The sequence below is a fragment of the Mytilinidion resinicola genome (genome assembly GCF_010093595.1).
Source record: "Mytilinidion resinicola strain CBS 304.34 unplaced genomic scaffold BDZ99scaffold_2, whole genome shotgun sequence".
Lineage (NCBI taxonomy): Eukaryota > Fungi > Ascomycota > Dothideomycetes > Mytilinidiales > Mytilinidiaceae > Mytilinidion > Mytilinidion resinicola.
Genome location: NW_022985438.1, coordinates 1078785 through 1102260, shown reverse-complemented (window position 1 = coordinate 1102260; position 23476 = coordinate 1078785). Strand labels below are relative to the sequence as shown.

At 51.6% G+C, this 23476-nt stretch overlaps 9 protein-coding genes across 9 annotated transcripts; 3 read left to right on the top strand and 6 right to left on the bottom strand.

Moving 5' to 3' along the window:
• Window positions 1–16: 16 nt before the first annotated feature.
• Window positions 17–3133, bottom strand: BDZ99DRAFT_126508 (uncharacterized protein). Its single transcript, XM_033712573.1, has 2 exons — window positions 2795–3133; window positions 17–2462 (listed from the first exon to the last, which is right to left on the bottom strand). Exons 1-2 carry the CDS (start codon window positions 2877–2879, stop codon window positions 376–378), a joined length of 2172 nt encoding a protein of 723 aa, XP_033582938.1. The 5' UTR covers window positions 2880–3133; the 3' UTR covers window positions 17–375.
• A 258-nt stretch (window positions 3134–3391) lies between these two features.
• BDZ99DRAFT_457900 (amidase signature enzyme) lies at window positions 3392–5443 on the bottom strand. The gene is made up of 4 exons (XM_033718793.1): window positions 5296–5443; window positions 4839–5242; window positions 3806–4791; window positions 3392–3758 (listed from the first exon to the last, which is right to left on the bottom strand). Exons 1-4 carry the CDS (start codon window positions 5322–5324, stop codon window positions 3492–3494), a joined length of 1686 nt encoding a protein of 561 aa, XP_033582937.1. The 5' UTR covers window positions 5325–5443; the 3' UTR covers window positions 3392–3491.
• Window positions 5444–6712: 1269 nt separating this feature from the next.
• Window positions 6713–7372, top strand: BDZ99DRAFT_484743 (uncharacterized protein; the record flags this gene model as incomplete). The annotated part of the gene is made up of 2 exons (XM_033722663.1): window positions 6713–6883; window positions 6941–7372. 2 exons carry the CDS (start codon window positions 6713–6715, stop codon window positions 7370–7372), a joined length of 603 nt encoding a protein of 200 aa, XP_033582936.1.
• Window positions 7373–8472: 1100 nt separating this feature from the next.
• On the bottom strand, window positions 8473–9420 carry BDZ99DRAFT_542030 (uncharacterized protein). Its single transcript, XM_033726754.1, has one exon. The coding sequence runs from the start codon at window positions 9390–9392 to the stop codon at window positions 8802–8804; it is 591 nt and encodes a 196-aa protein (XP_033582935.1). The 5' UTR covers window positions 9393–9420; the 3' UTR covers window positions 8473–8801.
• A 555-nt stretch (window positions 9421–9975) lies between these two features.
• BDZ99DRAFT_514592 (uncharacterized protein) lies at window positions 9976–10722 on the top strand (the record flags this gene model as incomplete). The annotated part of the gene is made up of 1 exon (XM_033724888.1): window positions 9976–10722. The coding sequence occupies one exon, from the start codon at window positions 9976–9978 to the stop codon at window positions 10720–10722; it is 747 nt and encodes a 248-aa protein (XP_033582934.1).
• A 1125-nt stretch (window positions 10723–11847) lies between these two features.
• On the top strand, window positions 11848–12703 carry BDZ99DRAFT_542027 (uncharacterized protein; the record flags this gene model as incomplete). The annotated part of the gene is made up of 1 exon (XM_033726753.1): window positions 11848–12703. The coding sequence occupies exon 1, from the start codon at window positions 11873–11875 to the stop codon at window positions 12701–12703; it is 831 nt and encodes a 276-aa protein (XP_033582933.1). The 5' UTR covers window positions 11848–11872.
• A 1034-nt stretch (window positions 12704–13737) lies between these two features.
• BDZ99DRAFT_457898 (galactose-binding like protein) lies at window positions 13738–15478 on the bottom strand. Its single transcript, XM_033718792.1, has one exon. It carries the CDS (start codon window positions 15119–15121, stop codon window positions 14204–14206), a length of 918 nt encoding a protein of 305 aa, XP_033582932.1. The 5' UTR covers window positions 15122–15478; the 3' UTR covers window positions 13738–14203.
• BDZ99DRAFT_126467 (alpha/beta-hydrolase) lies at window positions 15228–16264 on the bottom strand. Its single transcript, XM_033712572.1, has one exon. The coding sequence runs from the start codon at window positions 16070–16072 to the stop codon at window positions 15335–15337; it is 738 nt and encodes a 245-aa protein (XP_033582931.1). The 5' UTR covers window positions 16073–16264; the 3' UTR covers window positions 15228–15334.
• Window positions 16265–17948: 1684 nt separating this feature from the next.
• On the bottom strand, window positions 17949–21231 carry BDZ99DRAFT_514589 (uncharacterized protein; the record flags this gene model as incomplete). Its single annotated transcript, XM_033724887.1, has 2 exons — window positions 17949–20954; window positions 21007–21231. 2 exons carry the CDS (start codon window positions 21229–21231, stop codon window positions 17949–17951), a joined length of 3231 nt encoding a protein of 1076 aa, XP_033582930.1.
• Between the last annotated feature and the right edge of the window lie 2245 nt (window positions 21232–23476).

Genomic DNA, 23476 nt, shown 5'->3' with positions numbered 1-23476 from the left:
CGCGAAGCGAACATTTGTTATTGAATCTTTATTTTTGAATTTTTATCGTGTAATTTGAGTCGCTACGTAATGTAGATGGATCAAGTGAATGACCCTCGTAATGTATGCAATGCTAGACATTCCCAGCAAATCAGCTACGGTACCGCCGTTTTGCACACTACACGTAGCATGTAAAGACACGTAAGTTCCGATTAATCATCCACTGCTTATACGTCCCCATAGAAATCACACGCAAGTTTTATCCTCCGCTGCATTGTGTCCCAGCTTGAAACATACCCTCAAAGCTGAAACTCATGTCATCGATCAAGGGACCTCGACGACATGTGTATAATGGCACGCTCGGTCGTAATCGCATGTTTGAATTCGAAGAACCGCCTATTCGTCACCGTCTACTACGCCTCGCTCCCTCATTTCCTGGTTCTGCTTGGCCTTGGTTGAAGCACGAACTGTCCGACCACGCGAGGTGACTTGCTGATCCGTAGTGCTAGTGTTTGGAGTGACTTTGGGAGTTACCGGAGCTTCGGAGCCTACAGCAGAAGAGCGAGCCCTCGTACTAGCAGTAGCTTTGGAAGCATCTGGAGCGGCCGGAGTAGCTGGAGCCTCAGCGCCAAGAGCAGAAGAGCGAGTTCTCGTACTGGTTGTGACTTTGGAGGTAGTTGGAGCGGCTGGGGCGGCCGGAGTAGTCGGAGCCTCAGAGCCAACAGCGGAGGAGCGAGTTCTACTATTGGAAATGGCTTTCGGAGCGGTTGGAGAGGCTGGAGTGGCTGGAGCATCAGATCCTGTAGTAGAACTACGGGCCTTTGACTGCTTTCGCTTCTTCTTTGCGACTACCTCCTTCTGCTTCGACACGAATCGTCCGCCTGCACGCTCCCGGTTGGCCCAATGAGGCGGGTTCTCCTCTGTGGAATCTTGTGGGCTGCCAAGCTCGATCCTACCACTACTTGCTGTAGATCGTTGGACTTCTACCTCCTCGGCAGCCGATCCGACTGAGGAATTCCGCTTTCGCTTTCGGGCATTGTTCGCAGACTCGCCATCCCTCTCCTCAGATGGAGTAGAGTCGATGGCGATTGCGTCCTGTGGCGAGGTCCCCTTGTTGCCGCTGACACTCTCAGGCGGCGTAAGCTGAGCCGTGCCGTTCGCTCGTCCATCATCTTCATTCATCGCATTGATGATTCTCTCTAAACGCGTGGAACCCTTAATCCTCATCCGCGCCTGCGCCTCTCTGAAGGCTTTGAGGACAGCCTCGCCTGCCAACAGACCTTTCGCCTCAGTAAAGCCGCGAACCCGACGAGGTGGTCTCGAAGAGATGGTTGTGGCGGCCTTCGGTGCAGCAGTTTTTCCCTTAGTAGATCCTGGGCGCGAGGTAGAGCGAGAAGAGATGCGTGATTCGGCCAGGGACAGTGAAGTGTCCGGGGTCGCGGTAAGAGGGGCTTGTGCTGCTTTGGGGGTGCGGGTGACATTCGGAATGTGCTTGGCTAGGTACTTGGTCGGGGTGTGAAGCGCAGTACCGGCGAGAAGCTTGAGGTTATAAGTGCTGGGTGTGTTTGAAGTCCTACGTGATGACTGGCGTCGGGCTGCCTGGATCCCCTTCAGTTCTGGTTTTGACTTCTGTCTCTCACGCCGGCGCACGGACTGAATTTCCGGCTCTGACTGCACATCCTCTGGGTCCGGTTGGAACTCTTGAATTGGCATAGGATGAGTTGGCTCAATCGGACTGTGCTCTGGAGAGATGGGCTCCGGGGTCACCTCCTGGTCGGTCAACGTAGAAACAGATCCAAATGAGTAGGTTCGCACCATCGCATTCTGGTCTGAACTCGCCGCGTTTATTTGCAAAACTGGCTCGGTCGATGAGTTCGGCTCCGGCTGTTGCTGTGGTGCCGCCTCTGGTCGCTGCTCCGGCTGGGTGGCTTGTGGAACTTCTGGTTGCTTTTCGGGCCGTGGAGTCGACTGTACAGAAACTCGCGCCGGATGATTGTCTGGCTGCGTAATTGACTGCGCATCAAGTCGCACAGGTGGCTGTTGCGTTCCAGGTTGCGTCCATGGCGAAGGCACTGCTCGCGCCGATACCGAAGGCACTGGCTGGCCGAATGACAAAGACGGTGGCGGAGCCCACGACGAAGGCACTGGCTGTCTCACTCCTTGCTGCTCCAATCTCTGGTCCGCCACCCTATACTGCATTGGCCTTGAATCAGGTCTTGAAGGAAACGTCCCAGGCGGTTGGAAGCTGTTCGCGGTTGTAGTAATCATCGGCTGGAGGTGAATTCCCGTCTTGGCACGATTGATGCGATTGATGATCTCCTCGGTGGACGGCGAGTAGACTTCGACGAAGGAAGAACGGTCACCGGGCGCAACTGGTGGTATTCCCCTAGGTGCCGTGCTAGAAGTGTTCACGCCCACTTTCTTCAAGATATTCTGAGTGTTCTGAGAGAACCCGCTGAATAATGGCGAGGTTTCAGCTGCAGGTGTGCCGGTTCCAGAAGGTAGCCCTGAACTTGAAGAGGCCTGCGCATCGGGGGAAGATCGACCTCCGTTGTGGAACTGAAAGACTGCTTGAGCACCGTCTCTCGAAACGCTATGATTTGGCGCCTGTGTCTGCCCATTGACTGGAGCACTCCCTGGCCGTGAAAATACCGGCGTGGTCCCGTTCTTACTCGCGCCATAGGTGCTATTGACTTGTCCCGACGCAGGATGCTGGGCAAACGCAGATGGAGTATAGCCGCTACCGCGCCTCTGTACTGGTGGTGCAGAGTTTGTATATGGAGATGGCACGCTGCGGTTGGCTTGCGTGGCGTATGGGTACTGAGTCGAGCCGGTGTCCGTCCGCTGGCCAATGTAGTTCGATGCCGCCTGGGGCGTCGGCTGTCCAGGTATGATTCCATTGGGGTGGTACATGTCCATGAGTTTCTCGTGCAATCGCTGCATACCGGCTCCGAACTCGAGGAACTCGATATAGGATACAGCCTGCTTGGTCTGGATGCTGGGTTTGTTGCAGAGCCGGTCAAATTCGCGCGTCAGTTCGAGGGAGTGGTCGAGGATGTTGGGCGGCCATTTAATGGCGCCTCGCGGCGGCGCCATGGTCGCGCGAGGAAGGTCGCAGAGGCGACCGACGGTCAGGGCGGGTGGATGTTGAGGGTGTCGGTGAGGTGTGAGGTTGGAAGGACGAGTGGGATGTCGAAGTTTAAAGTTCCTCTGGCTCGCCGTGACGCGAGGGGCACGTGTGCTCCACCTTAAACGACTGGCCCGAACGCCAACACTGGGCCGTCAGTGCGCTGAGATATCATCAGCATATGCAACTGGGAACTGCCAAGCTGTATTTCGGACTGCATTCACGTTGAAGAAGAGTGTGTGAGAGAGCTGATTGATTGCTGTAGAAGTGATGTACTGCTAGACAACTCGACCTGTGGCCACTTCGTAGCCGACCCCTTCCTAAGGTGACTCCATGCCTGCCTAGCCCACTGTCACCTGATCCTATGCAGCTCGCTTTGCCCCTTCTAGTCAACCTCCAGTAACTGGTATGCTTCGCCACGTTTTTCCAAAGCTGACTCGATCCTGTCCATCACTGACAGCACCTTCTCCTCCTCCAGCCGCTGGCCAACAACCTGCACGGCTACAGGAAGCCCATCCATCTTTGTCGCATCATAGTGCATGTAAGCGCCCCTGGCTACGCCATTTAGCTTCTTCAAGTTGAAGGATGCGGGAAGTTGGTCCAGTGTCTTGTCCACGTGAGTCACGGGCATGATACCGCATGTGTAGTCCAGCTACCACAGATCAGTCAGAAGCTCAGTCAAGCGGCGAGCTTACTTACCAGATTGAATAGGAACGTGTATCCGCAGCTGCTAACAGCATCCTTCATGCCATTATGAGGTACTGCAGGTGTCGCATTTGGCACTGTGATCAGGAAGTCCATTTTCGCCTCTTCTTGCCACCACGCATGCCATTTCGCCTTGTATGCCTCACGCTTAGCCACAAGCTGCCAGTTCTCGAAAGCACTCTTCTCTGACCACCCTTGAAGAAGACCAGCCCATATGCTATCCTTCTTGACGTATTTGACCCATAGATAGTAGAGATACTTGACGGGTCGAGGAAGATGCATGTAGAAAGTCATCTGTGCTGCGCCAGGATCATTCCACTCACCAGACCGGAAGAACGAACTGAAAGTCCTGGTGCCGTCGGCGTTGAGAAGCTGAGAAGCAATGACAAGGGCCTCGTACGGAGACGGGGGAGTAACGTCGAACACTTCGTGTCCCTCGGAAGAAAGGGCCGCTGCAACTTGATCCAGGGCTCGGGCACACGCTGGAGCTGGAGTGACAACACCATCGTCTCTCAGAACACCCACTCTGAACTTCTTCTTCTCCTTGTACTCTGTCTCTACCTCCTCTCGCCACTCTAGCGGATGAACCGTGTGGTCGTACTTCCAAGGTTTCATTCCAATAAAACTTCGGGTGAAGTAGGTCAGGTCGTTGAGCGTTCTCGCCATCGGGCTAAAGACGCTAGGAATTCCCTCTTGGCCTGGCATGCTGGTATCATTGCCCATCTTTGGCCACCTACCAGTGGAGCAACGGATTGAATAGCAGCCAGAAAAGTGAGCAGGTGCGCGTACAGAGCCAGCGACATCCGAGCCGATTCCTATGCGACTACCGCCAAAGGCGAGGATTGCGCCCTCTCCTCCTGTCGAACCACCAGGCGAGTACTTGTTGTTGTGGGGATTTGTGCAGCGGCCCCAAACATCATTGGTAGACTCGAAAGAAAGAAGTGTGGTTGGCAAGTTTGTCTTCACGAAAGGGACAGCACCTGCGGAGGTCAGGTAGGCCCTAGAAGGGTTGATAGATGTTACTTACCAGCGTCCTTGAGAATCTTGACCATGATACCATCTGCAGCATACGGCTTTCCTGTTTTGCAGGAGTATCCAACACTGGTATCAAAGCCCTTGACCACGATGGAGTCTTTCAGTGACACTGGTATACCCGCAAGTGGCCCCTTCAAGTTGACTTCCTTTTCTGCCCATTCTTCGGCCTCGGGAAATAGGATTTCTGTCACGCAATTGGTCTTCTCTTGGGCTTTCAGAGCAACCTTGCCGTATGTTCGGAGGATGTCCACGGGTTTTGTAATTTGTTTATGGACCTCTTGCACCAGCTCTTGAATGGGTTTCCCCAATATGGTTCGGTCTTCTGGCGAGAGAGGAGAGAGATAGGCTTGAGGAAGTGCTGCGATCTTGGATGCGCGCTCATTCTGCTTTCGCGTGCTGTAGTACTTGTCAGTATTGATCGGAAAGCTATCCAGGACTGTCAAACTTACCAGTCGCGGCGGTGCTGTGACATGAACATTGTGTCGCTCGCTGCTGCAGCTAGAGAATTAATGTTTGAAGGTGAGAGCTGGAATGAGTGCGGAGAACATTGAGAGACAGACGGGTGGCAGCGGGGAGCTCTGGAGCTATCCGTCTTTGTAGAGGCGCGTGGGCTTCTCCGAGTGCGACGGAGTACTGAAGCCGCAGCCGTCCCGCAGATATCGCGAGGACCTGCCTATCAAGGCGCCGACGAGAGTGGGGAGTGCATCGTACCTGGCCCTCACGTGCTCCTGCAATGTTCTTCACTTCTACACTACCACGCTGTGCGAGCTTCTTTCGCAGTGAGGTGCACATAAACAGTCTCTGATGAGCATGAATGTTATTCTGACTTGTCAGCGATCCCAACTGCCAAGTCATCCACTCACCACTCGCGGCCTCATGAACCAAGCATACTAATGCTAGACTGCAGCAGCCTCAGACGGCCACTGTTCGCGTGCCAGCAATCAAAAAGCAGCCTTGAGTCTGGTCACTGCTCTGGTGTCAGTGCAGAGTTCTACTTCGTAAGCAAGGCAAGAATTGGCTGCCCTCCAGCGCGTCGCACGGAGCTTTGCCAGCCTCATCTTTCCCCAACAAGTCTCAACCATCAGGCCAAACAGCCAACGCGCACCACCGTTCCGGAGCCTCTCCTTGGGCCTCTCGTTGAGCCCCACGGCGATCTAATGATAGCTCCCGCGCGCCCTGTGGGCAGAGTGGGTCGCGGCGTGCGGCGAAACATCCGCATCTTCAGGCGTCGACAACTGTAACCCAGCGAACGCAGAGCCCGTTGGTGTGGCTTGCCCTCCCGGCCAGCCGCCAGTCATCTGCGCGGTGTGAGTGGCTCTGGACCAGCCATGCTTTGGGTGGGCGAGAAGTGTTGTTTATGCTGTAGCCGCCCACTCGCGTGAGTGTCTCTGCGTCAAACTCTCGCTAGATCGGAGAATTTCTGGCCATGGCCATATGGGCTGCTGATTGGCAGGCCCAGCGACTACTCACGATCTGATGAAACGAGCGACCAAGCACTGATGTCGACAGGAATAGCAAGTGTCTGGCGACTGACTTGTAGCAGAGATCTCTAGATATATAAACCACGTAGACGCTGCGGTTTGTAGCTCCCATCATCAACTCAACAAGCCAGCTCAGCATTTCCATCTCTTGACGACTTTCCTTCCGTCTTTTTTTCCTTACATTTCTTTCCGTTTTCGGGTCAGGCCTCACTCTTTCATCAAAAAGTCTTCTGCCAGCACTTGCATTCTCTCTATCTGCCAGCAGATCACGATCCATTCTTTGCTACTTAACCTGTCCTCCTGACCGTCAACTGTCGTTCCGAGCTATCTACACTTTCGCATCCACTCACTTTCTCTACCAACCACCAACGCCAACTCAGCCATCATGCCTATCCCATCCTATGGAGCTGCTCCCCTCAGCAAGACCTTCCTCCTCGTGCGCGTTCTCCAAGTCATCTCCATGATCATCATCGTCGGCATAACAGCCAACTTCGTCTCCTTGATCGTCTCCAGCGGAATTGAGCCTCCCAAGGAGTTCGTGGGAACCCTCAGCGTGGTACGTCTCCCGCCAGTGCCTAACTTTATGTAACCCATCCTAACACCCCACCTCCAGACTTGCATCGCGACCCTCTACTGCCTCGTCAGCATCGCCTTCTACTGGTCCGAAGCCAACCTCGGCCTCTTCGTCATGTCCGGCTTCGACTCGCTCCTGCTCATCGCCTTCATCGTCGTCGCCGTGACCGTCGGCAAGCCCCTCTCCTTCCTTAACTGCTACGTCATCGGCAAAGCGTCGTCCAAGGAAGCCGAGGCCGCGTCCGCGTACGCATTTACGGAGTCTGTGACCGCGAACCTCAACATTGTGGGCAACAAGCTGTACCTGGGCAACTGGGCCGGCGCGACCAAGGCCAACTGCTTCGAGACCAAGGCGATCTGGGGCCTGAGCATTGCGCTGTGCCTGCTCTTCACGACCTCGTGCATCCTCCTCCCGACGCTCTTCTATAAGAACAAGAAGGCGGGCGCGGCGCCTAAGTCGGTGGATGTTTAAAGTGGTAGCACTGGCGCACTGAGGAGGGAGGAAAGGAGCGACCAATCTTGGCACGCGTTGCAGTCGCTGCCGCACTACCCTTCTCTCTCACATCCATAACTACACCTACATCATACTCTCCTCTTCACACCTCCTTCACACACATACACAGTCCATCGCATTTTCAGGAGTTCATCGGGGCGTCCAGCATTTCTATCGGTCCTTACAATCTTGTCGAATTCGGGTGTTGGTCACAGACATTGCATGTCTCTAATCTAATGAAAAAATAATGATGGGAGTTTTTTGGAGTTTTTTCCGCAATTTGCATTGAGTGATGACAGTAACGCTTTTTTGTGTGACTTCGCACACTACCTAGCACATCGACGGTACCTCAGATTAGGTAGACTACCAGTGTAAGGGCTCGGTATGCAGGAAGAGAAGATTGTATTGTAAGTGGTGTTGGTGAGGAAGTTAGCTAGATCTGTGTGTGAGAGAGAGAAAGATATACACTGAAGCTGCTAAGGAATCGGTTATACAGGAAGGGACCAATATTCCACCACTACTTTCACATTTCACGAATGGCCCATTCGTCAAATACACAGGAAGAAGGAGAAAAAGAAGATAGACCCGAAGGCCATGTATCCCATTCACAACCAATGTCGACCGTAGGGCCATGTGCAGTGAGAGAAGGGGAAGGGAGGGAGTGTTGCAATGCCGACCGTAAGACCTCTAGTTGTTGTGAAGAAGTATCGTAATATCGACCGTTAGACCACCGCCGACCGGTAAGCGTCGCGCGATAGCCAGACAATGTCAATCGCTGTGAGAACTCATAGCGGAGTCTCCTCATTTTGCCTCAAGCCTCTCCATTTAATGGTGTGCCTTTTATTAGGATGCGGAGGTCGCGCAGACCACCGTCACCCGTGGTTCGACACCCATGGTTCCACGTCCGCGAGTTTCCCCTTTGCAGCAAATCTTGGCAAGGAAACGCAAAAGGTGAAGAACGGGGGGTTTTTTTGCGGACGGATAAACTTCGGCGTGAATGAAATCAGGTAGCGCCAATGGCAATGCTGGTCTAAGACTTGCACCTCACTTTTCAGCACCTCCATGTATATAGTATGAGTCTATAGTACGGCATCCTGTAAAGCAAAAGCTCTAAGCATAAGCTGATGCTTTTGAAAGAGTAGGAATGATCTCTTGATACCTACTCAAGCCAGCACTTTCATCAACATACGCCCTTCACCATTCACCATCTCCGTTTCCTAAGTAAGGCTAATAAAGAACCGTATCTTCTCTAACATGCTCCTTCTTCAGCGCATACACCACAGCTATAGACACCAACATCTTTTATTTAGTCCAAAAACCTACGTTGTCAACCAACTCTACCTCTTCAGTGCCTTAGAGGTCCTGCGTCGTGGGAGAGACTCGCCGTCGCTCTTCCTCCCTCATTATCTCAACCATTCCACTTCATCCCAATAGGACGACACGCGTTTTCTACAGCAGGACCAGCCATGTCTTCTACTTCCTCCCCCCACAGCGTCCGCTTCGCCGACCGCCCCATCGTCCCAGCCTCTGCCTCCTCTACCCCGGATTCTAGGTACGAAGATGCAGTAGAGCAGATGGCCACAAGTAGTAAAACAAGCAGAGCTCGGGTATCGCAGCAGTCGTCAGCGGCCGCAGAGCCGGAAGGCGTGCGCATTACGGTGGTTGAAATCGACGGCGATGCGGTGGAAGAAAGCCCACGGCGTCCACGACCGGCAGCGGGGACGCCTGCGCCGATTGAAGAAGAACACGCGGGATGTCTTGCGGTGCTTTGTGGGGCTTTTGGGAAGTTTAGCCCTATGAAGAAGAAGAAGGAGGGGAAGGGAGCGAAGAATGACGGAACGGGTATTCGTCTCTCGCCGCTCCCCGAAGAGCCAGATTCGGAATCGAGGACAGAAGCGCTGGACAGAGGTTTGAGACCGTCGGCGAAACCTCGTCGCCGGTCGTCGCCACCGCCGAAATGCCCACACCTGGATCCTGATCGAGAGGCAGACGACACCATCGACAGTATCGACGAGCTCGCTATCTGAATGTCTTTACGGGACGGAGTAGTTTTAGAGGAGTTTTGGGGGAAGTCTAGCTGGGGAATTCAGGGGTTGATTCTATTCTATGGCTATCCTATTACGTGGAGTGCGGCGAGAGGGAGGAGGGTGTATCACTGGTTGACACCGTCGGAGGTGGCCTGGCTCTAGATCAGGGTATGCACATACACCTAAGCCCACGAAACCCCGGGTTGAGGCGGCGGGCAGAGCTCTATGATGAGTGGCGAAAGAGTTCGAGGAACGACATATAGCCACCATTATACTTTGCTTAAACAATGCGAAAGATCATCTCAATTCTCGAGAATGCAGAGCTTAAACCCAGATCGCTCACAAAGCAGTATCATGCATTGTAACTGTACAGCATATCTTTGTGAATGGTGAATGGTGAATGGGTGAGGTCTTATTCCTGCGACATTAACATTAAAGGTTCTTCTGCCTCCATATGCGCATATCCACTCACCGACCTTTCTGAAAGATTCACAAGGAACCCTATTCACACAGAATCCCATCCACACAGAGCCCCATTCGCACAAACCATCCAGCATGCCCTCCTCCTCGCCCAGTTCTGTACCTGGCAGCCCAGATCGCATACAGTGGAGGACTCAAGACTGCCGCCCAGCCCTCTTCTACTCTAACGAGGGATTACACGACCTCGTCTGCGGTCACCAGGTCAAGAGCACCGACTCCGAATGCCGCCAAAACTGCCTCCATCCAACAGCGCGTGAAAAACAGCGCCCACCATTCTACTGCCTTTCCTGCATCGAAAGTATCGTCCGTAGCCATCTTGACGGAGTCGTCAAGGAGTTCAAAGCCCAGCAGGCGCAAGCCGGTAAAGACGTGTCTAAGCTTAACCCCGGGTTTGTGAGTATGCTGATCAACACGGAGATCAAACACGCGACTTCATATGTGCTGCAGAATACGGATATGGGGGCTTGTGAGGTTGTTGGTGAGCATGGTCGTGGATGGCAGGGTTCTGCACGGCGTGGTAGATCGCTTGGTAGGAGAGCTGGACGGGGGCTGGCTAGGGATCGGTCTATGAGCCTATTTGCTGAGTCTGACTCAGGAGAGGAGGAGGGGGAGACGAGAGGGCGGCGAGGATATCGGCGTCAACGCTCTCCGCATAGGCTCACAGGAGAGTCTGCTCGGCTCAGCCAGAATGGCAGGGAAGTCGAGGTAGAGATAGACGACCTGGCAGAGCAACTCGGAAATTCGCTCGGGTTTCGAGAAAGCGCACTAATCGATGCGCTTGTTGGTCGTTTGGAGGCTGTCAGGATCGAAGATGCTGAGTAGCTGGAGGACTAGAAGTATGAGATCTGAAGTCTGCTTCGAAATCTTGCATCGAATGTTTGCATTCGCGCTGAAGTTTGAGTAGTCTAAAGAACAAGAACGTAGAAGAGTGTAGAATGACGCTAGACTATGACTCTAGACCAATAACCTAGGAGTAGATTGCAAGATCGACTCTATCATACAACCTATTCTTGTCCAAAAATCTGTACAACTTACAGTGGCATGCTATATGCGTGAAGAATCGCTCGCCACTTCTTGGGGTATAAAGGTTTTCAAATCCTAGGCCCAATGTCAAGTTTCAAGCAGCGGTTTCTGAGCTGCCTCTTGACTGACCGGCTTCCTGGCGAGGCGGCTACTCCTGAAAGTGGTGTCCAGCTTCCATAGTCGCACTCGAGTAGTGTTATATCGGTGTGCCGGGGCTTATGGCCTGGTAGTGTACCTTGCCGAAGAGTGATCGTGATAATACTTTGTAATCTATTGCTTCCTGAGAAGATGGACTCACCCGATCAATATCTCCCAAGCTCAAGGGTACTCATAACGGCTAGCATCTCCCAAGCTCGCAGCGTTCAGGAAACACTTTGAAAGGAAGTATGCGCCAGTTCTCCTCCCATCTAATCACCCTTGGCTCAAGCTCAACTCCGCCACCATCGTGACTTACCTTCACCTTACATCTACAGCGCCTTGCGACAAGTTTGTGCGCACTCAGCTACCACTGTTTCGGGTGCCTCCATAGACCTTCAAAGTCCAGGAGCGATGTACATATGTGATGCCTTGCGAATCGGGCTACCCCTTAACTTACTGGTTACCGCCTAGCTGGGCTGCTCCTAAAAGTGATGTAGATCGAGCGGAAGGCGAACTGAAGCACTACTCTATACTGCATCCTCTAATAACCGCGCTGCGTTGTCAACGAACGTACGTCATCCTTCAGAGCATCATTCTGGAGTGCAACACCCGAGACATTCACCTGACTCCATCGCCGACGCACTAAGCACTATAAACCTACCCTCTTTCACTTCCACCTCCTCTCCGAACTCCACACACCAACTATATAAACCCCACTTTCCCAATAGAGACATGGCCACCACCACCAATGTAGACTAACCCCCCCACAACAACCCTTTCCAACAACCTTTCTAAGCGCAAGGCCAACAACATGTCTCCCCACGAAAACCACCTACGCCTCCAAGCCTTCCGCTGCAACCGCTGGGGCGATCTCCACCGACTCGCCGGCTGCCTCCACATCATCTCCACCCCAGCCCCCGACGAAGGATCCAACAGCGAGCAATGCGGCACTAACTGTGTAGTCGACGGCGCGCCGAAAATAGCCCTGGCGCCCTTCCTCTGTCTCCAGTGCTTGGAGGAGCACTTCATCAGCCAGTATGTCGCGATCCAGGACAAGTTCACTGACGAGCACCCTGGCATCGCGTGGCCGGTGGACGATGCGGCGAATATCGCGAATATCGAGAAGATCAAGGAGATTGCGTGGGAAGCTGGGGTCTATATTCGTGAGCGCGTCCCCGAGGTTCGTGAGCCCAAGCCGTATTCGGGACCGCCGCTGACCGTTGCTCTCGATGTAGACACTACCGCTGGTATCTCGGGCGGAGGCGGCGACGCAGCTGATGAGGGAGACTCCGACGGCGAGCCTGACGTGGGAGAGCGGCGAGACGGGGTCGCTATTGGCCGCGATGGCGAGCTGGAGTTCCAGGGTGTGTCGTTTCCGATGGAGATGCCGCAGCTGGAGGGACTCTTTGGCGCCTTGCTGCTGGTGGCTGAGATCGAGAAGCTTGAGGCGGAGCAGAAGGAAGTGGCCTCGGGAGCGCGGGCGGATGCTTTCATTGAGGAGATGGTCTCGAACCTCCAGGCGGAGGTCAAGACGCTCGAACATGTCCAAACTAAGGCAAGTAAGAAGCGGGCAGAGGCAGCGTCGAGGGGTCAACTCATTATAAAGACATCGATCGAGGTATCCCGGCTCGGAGAGACTTAGTAAATGGATCGATGGTCTGGTTTCGGCCACCTGCTCGCTGGGCTCCTCCTGACGGTGTTGTCAAACGGGGAAAAGTGATTCCCCAGCAGTCCTGTTCAGCTTGCCCGAACAGTCGATATGCACCGTAATCCCTGCTGCGTCATCATTCGCATCGTACTCAAAGTCTCAAGCGCCCATATAAGTACCATGCACATGGATATATGGGTCGCCTCAGACACTATCATTCCTCGTAGCCTCGCGGAAAGGATAGAGAGACTCGAGCCTCGAGCATTAATACCTTAGATTCAAAGAACAGTACAGAATCTGAGCTTTACCTTAAAATGAATTTCTTTGTGACCTGGTGAATAGTGACAAACAGAGAATTGTGATGTGCGTGACACGACGGATTGAATAGCGACGCTCCGAACGTGGACTCACATTTTGCTCATTGTATGGATACAATACAGTACCAGGCCATAAGTTTAGGCGCTCGTTGCACCTGTTTAGGGTGTCTTAATAGGCCCTCTAGACCCTAAGTAGGACGTTGAACTTGATGCTGTGGAGATAGGACTACATTTTGGCTAGTTGAAGGCATGCTAGCTGAGGCACTCCTTCCAGTGGTGTCGAGCGAGCAGGAGAGGAGCCCGAGCAGTGAGGTGTCCGTGTGTCCAAACTTATGACCTAGTTCCGTAACCTAGCTAGGTTCCAATTTTCCATGCATAACATGACTAAACACAGCCAAAGAAAACATGTTCCATCCGATAAGAACAATCAGCATCCTTACGGAGAAATCCCAAACCGCGAGCACCGTGCTCGCAACGAGTTCACGTAATGCTTGTCCTAAACCTTACACTAGCTCTATTCTTAATATAACACTATCTTAACCTAATGCTCTATCCAATCTTGCTCGCTATAAACGTCTGCTTTATTAAACTATATATCTGCAGATAGTTTTATTTAAAGTTAAGTCCACCGCAAGCACTCTGCTCGGGCGTAAGTACTCTACCCGGTGGAATTCTCGGCTAAACGCCTATTAGCGGGGATGTCTATCTAGCTTAGCATTCTTTACGTAGTATTAAGTTAGTATACTAATATAAAAGATATAGTTAACTAGAAAACAAATCTGTTTATAAATTAATAAACATAGAATAGTTATAACCCTGCTGTTGTGCAACAGTCTTTTCCGGATGGACATCACATTCTCCTCTTCATTAAGGCCTGAACCCACCTTTGAGCTCATTCGCATTATGCATGGAATCGAGATAGAGATGATTTCTTGTGTCACTTTGAAGCAACGTTGATAGGGCAACAGCTTTCATTGCACAATTTCAATAATGATATTCTTTCTTCCTTGCAGAACATACTCAATCTTCGCCATACGCGAACGCTGTGCCGACGTTGATATCTTGCATCGCAGTCAAGATGCGCAAATCGACGCCGGCCGTGTTGTCTGACGCAAAAGCGTATTGTTCCATTTTCTGTATGGTCCGTTCTCTGAGATTGAGCTGAAATGTCAGCGCTTTAACGCCATGGCCGGAGCGGCAGGTTTAGCCTGCTCATTTCGCTCCCACCCCGATAAACCTCGAAGCGTTCCGGCGCGTGTGAAAGACGCCGGAACGTATCAATGTCCGCCCCGCCGATGGCCAGCCTTATGCGGTGGCCTTTCTTGATCAGCGCGGCGACGGAATAGAGCTTAAATGCCAGGGAGAACTTTTCCCCGGGCACCACTGGCAGTGCGTCGGCTCTCTTGAACGAATGCGGTACCGGACCTGCATCGTACGGAAGCGCGTCCCGGTCAGCGATCTTGCGGTTAATCGCTCTCAATTGGCCCTCGGTGATGTAAGTGACGGTGCCATCTGGAGCCACGTCCTCCAGATAAGCAAACACGGCTGGGTCGCTGGTTGCCGCGCTCATCTGCAGGACAACGACCGGCCACCCCGCCAACTCCGCGTCCTCGATGAAAGGAGGGGTGTCGTAGGTGAGCAGTTTTAGATCGTGACGGCGTCTGTCGCCGTAGCTGGCGCGAGTGAACTGATACCAGCGGTTATGTTTGCCGGTGGTTGCAGTAAAATCGACATGGTAAATGTCTTTGCCGTCGCCCGGCACACTTCGCGTCAGAGTCCCTGCCCGATCCAGATTGAAATGCGCGTATTCAACACCCTGGGGCGGCCAGATGGCGGCTTCGCGAAACGACCCTGCGCCCAGCACGTAGTATTTAATGCGCCTCGGGGGCACACCGTTATTCACGACGTCATTGGCGAACGCCAGCCGCATCGTGTGCTGCTCGTCCATGGCAGGCAACGGGTCTGTCGAGCCGGGAAAGAAGGGATCAGCCCAAACGCCGCCGCCATGATCATTCGCCGTGATAATGGTCACGCTGGGAACTTCAGGTGCCGATTGGAAACGATTTATGGCTTCATCGCCGGTATTAGCGTCCATCCACGACCCCCAGTACTGGACGGGCTTCCCTTCCCTGCGCACATGGTCGATGTGTGCCGCGGCGCACGCGTCAAAAAAGGAATGCCCGTTGGCAGTCCTGTCGTCGCGGAAAAATATGTTGTTGTAGTCATCGGCATTCCAATGGCGGCGATCGGCTTCTCTCGTTCTGAGAGCTTCGTGAACCAGCGTGTACTCGGCATCCTCGTCGACTAGCTAGATTAGCGGGAACAACTCAGCGATGTCGTCGACCCTCGACTGGCCATCCAGGACTTTCTCTTCCCCGTTCGGCGCCGACTCGGACACGACTGTAGAGGTAGAACGGCCAAAGTCCATCTCATGGACTTCGGCCGCCCAATCTCGGAACATCGAGTCATTCGGAATGCCGCCCGGCCAAAACAGCTCCCAGAAGTCAAAATCGGTGGCGCGCGGGATCGCCCCGACCAGTGCAGGCGCGGGCCTGGTGGTCGCCAGATCGGCTGTGTTGCCAGTATAAGACGTGCCGGTAGCAATGATCTTGCCATTTGACCACGGCAAGCCGGCGAGATGTTCGATGATCTCATCCATATCGGCTTGTTCATCGGGACCCAGTTCGCAGTCCCGCGCCCCGAACGAAGCAGTGGTGCCACGGACGTCTACCGTCGCGGCGACATAACCGGCCCGGAGCCACGGGTCGAGCGTGCGCGGGTTATCACTGTCTTTGTGCCGCGCCCCTGCCCTACCGTACCGGGTCTGCACTAGGACCACAGGTGCTGGTTTCGCCGGTGGCATGTGATCGGGAAAATAGATGCTGATGGCGAGACGAACTCCGTCTCGCATCGAGAGATAGTAGGAAACATCGCTCCAATCGGGTCGTGCGTGATTGAACGGCGCAGCAGGGCTGGTTCCTAGTTCGTCATTCTCAGGCGCCGCTGTGCTCACTTCATTCTCCCTGGGATCATTCTTCGCAGACATTATTGGCGGTCTAAAGAAATCATCGGACGACTATTCTTCGCCCCTTGTGGGAGAAGGTGGATTGGTGCGGTGATAGAGTATGGCTGAGAGTTAAGGAAGTTTGGTCAAGAAAATGGAGGAATTGAGGTTTAAGAAAGTGGTTAAATATGGATTGAAAGCAGCGACATCGGAAAATCTCAATCTGCGCGCCCTGCACCAAACTTATGTCAAAAAGTGCCACGCAGGTACGCGTGTCGGGCCGATCCTAGCTTCTCACCGGTGTTGCAAATTCATCCAATGATAGTTCACTATGCCATGTATTGCTCACGGCGATGACGTCGTCTTCGTCCTTCTCTCGCAAAGCACCGCATGGCGCCACCATTTCACATCCATCCAATAACAGTTATTTTAGTATATTGCTTAGCTAGACTTTAATTCCTAATATATTATATATAATAACGTACCCTGCGGGTGAGCTGCCCATGCGGGCGAGCTGCCCAGTCCGTGCACCACTAGAAATTCAATAATCTAACCTTAAATAACTCTACAACTACCTAATAAAAAGTTATACAAATATAATATATTATTCTTATATATATAAATATTTAGTATATAGAATATAAAGTCTATTTTTATAGTAGTTAACTAATTATTAAATTTAGACCCCTGTCACGATAGCGCTACACGCGAGAGGTCGAGGGCTCAAAGAGGAGCGTTGATTAGGTGCTATGTACAATGCTACGTGGAGAATCAAGACGTTGTGTAAGGAACAGGAAGACGGGAGACGGGCCACCGGATATAAGGGCGTGGCCGAGCGCGTGGCGTACGGCCTCTATGCCGTTTCGGCGCGTGGCACGCGTGTACGCGAGGTCCTTACCAGATCAGGTGATAGGAAAAGGGGGCAGCCGGTAGGTGGCTGGAGCGGGACAGGATAGGAAGCGGAAGCGAGACGGGAGCGGAGCAGGGTAGGCAGGGCAGGAGGCCGGCCAACGGTAGTAGGCCGGTGCAGATTGCTGGAGTTGTAGCAATCTGCGGCAGAATTTCGGTAGGTAGGGTGTCGCGGTCGATACCGTGACAACCCCTATTTTAGACCTTACCCTTTATTACTAGCTAACTACTATAAGGATAAACTCTATATTCTATATACTAAGTATTTATATATATAAAAATAATACATTAAATTTGTATAACTTTTTATTAGGTGGTTGTAGAGTTATTTAAGGTTAGATTATTGAATTTCTAGTAGTGCACGGACTGGGCAGCTCGCCCGCATGGGCAGCTCACCCGCAGGGTACGTTAGATTAGTAAGAATAAGGCTTAGTAAAGGCTACTACCTATATACTAGCCGGATTATTTTATTTACGCTTAGCGCACTTCTATATATATGTTACAACCCGTAACACGAACCACTCAAATACTGAGGTATTCGAGGAGACTAGGAAACAGGTCAGACTGATAGCACGTGACCAAGCCACAGGACCTCGTGGGACGAGGGTTGGCCACGTAGGGATCTTGGATTCCCCTACGGACTGCTGGTGGATGGGAACGATCTAAGAATAGACGTCACGGGACGGAGGATCACGTGACGGATCGAGCAGCTCGCCACGAGCGCGACAAGCTGCTCGTAGTATTAAGGACGAGTAGACAAGCCTAGCTTGCTGGCTTATGGGACGAGCTACAAGTATATAGATTTCTTAGGAGTTGGCTTTTATATTTAAGCACACTTATTTATATAGATAGATGAATAACTTCCTCTCTACCGTCTATCCATTCATAATTAGGTGATTAGGTTCATGACACTAAATCCGGTCGGATTTACTATTCTCTATTTCTGGTAGTAAAGCAAGTAGTTAACTAGCACATTTAGGAAGTAAGAAGTACAACAACGAGGACCGCTTCAAAGACATTCTAGAATGCTTTCCACCTCAATTGGATCCGTAATTGCTTCCCACTTTCCAATCTGACGTTTACCATTTTCATCCAACATCTCCCGCTCGACCCAAGTCCGATGAGAGCCCCCTCTCTTCATGAGCACGCTTTGCAATTGTTGAAACAACTGATTTATCTTGCGTGCCTGTGTCCGCGAGGTCTTTGCTGCCTTTCCAACTTCGGAAAATTTCTCCTGGATCGCAACTAATGGTGTCTGCCACACCCGAATATCGCGACCGCTGTTGAACCAGTCGTCTCCCGTTGCAAAGAGATACGCGTCCCCGGAGTGTGGGGCATTGACATCTGCTCCATAGTCAACTAGTTTTAGGAGTATTGACTTCCAGTCTTGACAACCTGAGACATCCCGCGGATTGCAGCGATGCAATGCCACTTGGAAGGGTGATAAGCCCTTGAAAAAGGCTAAATTTGGGCTTGCACCGCTATGGAGACTAAATTCCAAAATCTCCAGCTGAAGACTCCATAGTCTTGTAGATGCTTGGCTGTTGTCTATGTCCAATATGATCCGATTTAGAGCTCTTTGAGCCAAGCCTATCATACGGGCATCGCCATTAGAATGGTGTGCGGACGAACTTGAATCTGGGCTCAGTGTTCCTGGGTACGCTACCGCGTCTTTGACGTACTGAACAAGACCAAAGGTACAGGCGAGATCGAAGATAGAGCCGTACGGAACCGCGCCGTGATTCCAAACGAATTTTGAGTCAGATGACGGAACAGTATGCGACCAATGACCCAGTTCGTCAAGTGATTTGCCAAATCTGGGTATCCATCCCTTGATTTTGCGCCAATGAGACTCCATCGTAGCGTCTAGCTCTTCAATCAACATCGCCTGGGCTTGGCCGGTAGAACCTTCAGTAAGGCTGCATTCATGCAGTGCTCGCACGAGTATTTCCCATATAGAACTGTCATCGACACTACAGCCAATTTCCAGTTCCACGGAGGCTGATTTTATCTCGCATAACGAAGCACTGACAAGAGACACCGCCCCATCAAATCCGTCACAAGACGTGATATCCTGAAGTTCTTTCCAGACATCCGGCTTCTCCAGGAAATCAACGACTGACTTGTGTAGAAAGTGTACTTGGGACCGGATATATGTGAGTGGGAGCATTTCTGCTAGGAGATCCATAAGAAGTTTTTCCGCATCAGCAGACATCTCACTTCTATTGCTTAAAATTTGAACCAGTTCCAGTATCTGTTTCGTCATTGTGATGCTCAATGTCGTAGAAGTTTCAACAGTTTCATCCTTTGACTCTCCGAAGAGCACACGATGTGGCCCATGTATCTCCAGGAGGCCACAGCAACGACTTCGTACAATTGCCTCAATATCACGACATCTTCGAACCAATTCGTCTATATGAATCTCCGAAATGTTCGCGTTGATACTAGTGTCTGGGTTGTTATCCATCGCAAAAGACAGTCTCAACGCAGTCATGGGTGTGCTGGCTGGAAGTTGGGTGCTCCAATAGACCATCTGGAGGAGCATCGACGCTTGTCGCTTGTAAAATGGGTCCATACGGTGTAGCATCTCTCCATAGAGGTTGTCGAGGTCTGCTGGTAGCTCATCCACCCGTCTAAGCAGATCCTGCACGTTGTCGCGATTACGGAGGCCATCTTTCAAGGCTTTGACAACCAAAACTACCCATAAAAAGACACCAGAAGCTTTTGATACGATTTCGCTGGTGAGTAGGTCCCCTAAAGATGGGTTATCTTGTAATAGCTCTCTCACACGGGAATTGTCCACCAAATTTCCCCTTACGTATGTCTGGATGTCGGTGTTTGTCAGGTCTTGCAGGCGCAGACTAGGACAGCTTTCGAAGGCTTCAACACAGTTCGGTGTAGGTCGGCTGGAGAGGAGAAATTTACAGCGCGGCGACGCAATGGAGCGCAAGTACTCGGCAAACTTAACATGATCGCCATCGTACTCGTCCACGCCATCGATAAAAAGACAAATTTTGAGTGGCATGCTCGTTTGCGTTGTCAATATCTTGAAAGCGTCCATTAGTTCGACCAAAGACGGATCGTGAATGTCCAATCTGCGTCTTGCAAACATTCGACAGTGAGTCGGGAAGACAACTGGGACAAGCTCGGGGTACTGACTCAGACTTTCGTGTAATATTGCGCGTAGGAGGCCATGTTGAGATTTCTGCAACGAAATGCCGCTGTTCCAAAAAAAGAAGGAAGCGCAGAGCAGTGACTCATGCTCCGACCATTGTTCAAGGAGCCGATGCGTTCGTAAATCGCTAGCAACGAATTTCATGAGCGTTGATTTGCCTGAGCCAGCTTTTCCACTTATCCAGAAACAGCCTTCACCATGTTGAAGCCATTCTGGGAGGCTATCCCACGCCCGTCTTGACATCGCTTCTCCATCGTATATCCACTGAAAGGTCTCCTTGTATGCGTTCGAAATTTCTGCACCTCGGTCTCCCATGAATCTAAACCATAGACAATTGAGGACATCTCGTTGTAACGTACTCAAGTCCCGAAGGGACTCGGGCTTTAGGTCGTCCGTGATGTTGAGGTTTGCGAAGTGTCCTTGAAGGGTGGCTAAAGCAGCAATGGTTTCTTCATGCCTAATTTTTGCAATTGCGCATTCATCTTTGTTGTATTGTAAAATCCGATCTAACCCTCCTGTGAAGAAGTTTTTATTGTCGAGCAGAGCTTCTGCAATTTTCTTATTTCCTTGCTGCATGCTGCGAAAGCGCTCGTCCTCTCTCGCCAGCTGAAACTTGTGGTCGAATTTGAGTGACACGACAACCCGTAAGATCAATTCGTTTCGGAATGCATTTAGAGTATCGATAATTTCTGCTATTTTCGTTTTGCTCCATACCGTATCCAGTGCTTGCCGGAAGCTCTTCCATGGGTTGGCTTTTCCGCCATGACGTGTTAGGTGTTCGACAAGTGTGATAAGTTCCTGCGCAATTTGTCCCGTTTCTGTGGCAAGATTGCTGAGTTTCTACATTGGTCAAAAATAGAGACTAGTGCAAGAGGATCGGCGCATCACTTACAAGTTCATCGTCGGACAGGTGGGCCTTGGAATTGGAAATAGAGTCAAGCGGACCAGTAAGGCTCTGGGTCAATCCCGTCAAGTCATTGGCAATCGACTTCGCTTGGTCAAAGCTAGTAATGGAACCATTCTTGTAAATGTCATGGCCCTTGCTTACTAGCTTCAAGCTAAAGTCGACAATTTGGATGATAGACGTTGCTAGGCTTAAGCTTGTGAAGGGATCCATATGTAACTTCTCGACTTATAGCTAAGATGTGTGTGTATTTGCAGTGGAGTAGGTTGAAGTTAAAATCGGTAAGTTACGGCCCTTGGGACCTTGTTATAGTCGACACTCTGCACAGCCTCCATGCCAAGGTCAATAATGATTGGGCTAGTTTGCAGGTTTGGGGCTGTGTGCGGGGTTTGCAGGACACCTCAACGGCAGAAATTTAGCGAACTAGTGCCCTCAGTGAGCATTTTCGAAGCAGCCTTGGAGCCTTCAGAACTGTGACTTCCTTTCGTACACATCCAGCCGTCAAGAAACTATTAAAGCTCCGCGACTAACGACCGTTACTATATATTCATATTGGCAACGATCTGCATAAAAGTATCCTGTGGATATAGTCGGGTAGGATCGCTGGGCAAGAGCTTAATCGTGTTCTCCTTCAATCTTCCCCATCGCCACTTCAGGACCCGAATCCGAACATTCATCTCTTCTCCTACTTCAAAGCTCACACCTCATCTCGTCAACGAGGTCAACAAAAATCCAGGACTGAGCGACTTCAGTTGGAGCCTCAATCACCAACCCCGTGTGATAATTCTGGTCACGTGATAAACAATTCGGAGGACAATAGATGTCGATTCTATGTAGGAATCTAGCTAGGCTATATACACATAGGTAAGGGCCGTGCGGCCTCCAATTAAACTAGATCTATAGTAGGAACGCCTCCTACTATAGATCTATATTTCACGTGCATATAAACCTATACATCACGTGTTCTATACATTACGTGCCCGAGTATCACTTATCTCAGGAACCTCAGCCGCCCCTTAAGGAATTTAAGGCGTGCACAACTTTACCCCCTACACCGCCCTCACCCCCCTGCCACCTACCCCCCTGCACACCCTAAATTCCTCTGCGGAGCGTCTAAGGACATTTAGGCACGGGCTTAGTGTAAGCTGGTTTTTTTTCAACAGGTTAACTTTCTTCAGTGGACGAGAATAGGGTATTCTTAACCAGCCATGCTTTTAGTTATCGATGCAATAGAATATTCAGGTACTCTTTGTCACGTCGTTCCTCAGCATTCTCTTGGTAGTCATCGAGGCCTCGGATCATCACGTGCATGGACGTCACGTGATCCCGAGCCGAGGGTTCTTCCGGCGCCCGGAGTTCTGCCGGCGCCTGCTAGCGCGCGCTCAACTATATAGCAGGCCCGTAGCCGAGCCTCTCTCCTCTCCACGCAACCTCGTCAATAGCAATACAACCCTTTTCCAGCCACGAACCTGACACTCTTATACTTAATTTATATATTTATACCCTACTACCTAGAGTACTAGGGGGCGAACTACAGCGCTAAAAAAGGGGAGCGCTACTTGTACACCCCCTTTTCACTACACGTACACCCCCCTCCTCTTGGCGCTTCACCACCTTCTAATTGGCTCGGAGAGCCCAGAGCTTCCTCCGGGCATTCACCTTTACGTCTCTCTACACGTAATGCTATATACGAGGCCGTACGTAATGCTATACGCGAGGTCGTACGTGATGCTATACGCGAGGCCGTACGTGATGCTATACACGAGGCCGTACGTGATGCTATACACGAGGCCGTACGTGATGCTACACACGAGGCCGTACGTGAGCTCGTACGTGAGGCTATACATGAGCTCGTACGTGAGCTTGTACGTGAGCTCGTACGTGAGGCTATACATAAGCTCGTACGTGAGCTCGTACATAAGGCTATACAAATTGGCATTATGTAATTGCTTGTGTTGTACATGGCCGCATTTGGAGAGAGCATTCGGAATTAGTGAGCGAGTTAAGCGAGCGAATCGGAGGCTACGGAACAGTGTTCCGAGCCAATTAGAAGGTGGTGAAGCGCTAAGAGGGGGGGGTGTACGTGTAGCGATTAGGGGGTGTACGAGTAGCGCTCCCCTTAAATATACTTAAGTATAATTTATTTATTTTATAAATATTATGGGCGCTAGTACCTGTACACCCCCTTTTTAGTAGTTGTACACCCCCCTTTCTAGTAGTTATACACCCCCTAAACCCCTGTCGTTTCACCGCCCTCTAATTGGCTCGGAGCACTGCGCCGGAGCTCCGGTTATTCACCTATACATCACGTGAGGCTATACGAATTGGCGTGCAGCCTTTCCGATTCGTGCAGCCTCGCCGATTTGTATAGCCTCACGTACGAGCTCACGTACGGCTATACGAATCGGCGTGAAATAGGTTGGCAGCATTCTGCTCTTCTGTAGCCTCACCGATTCGT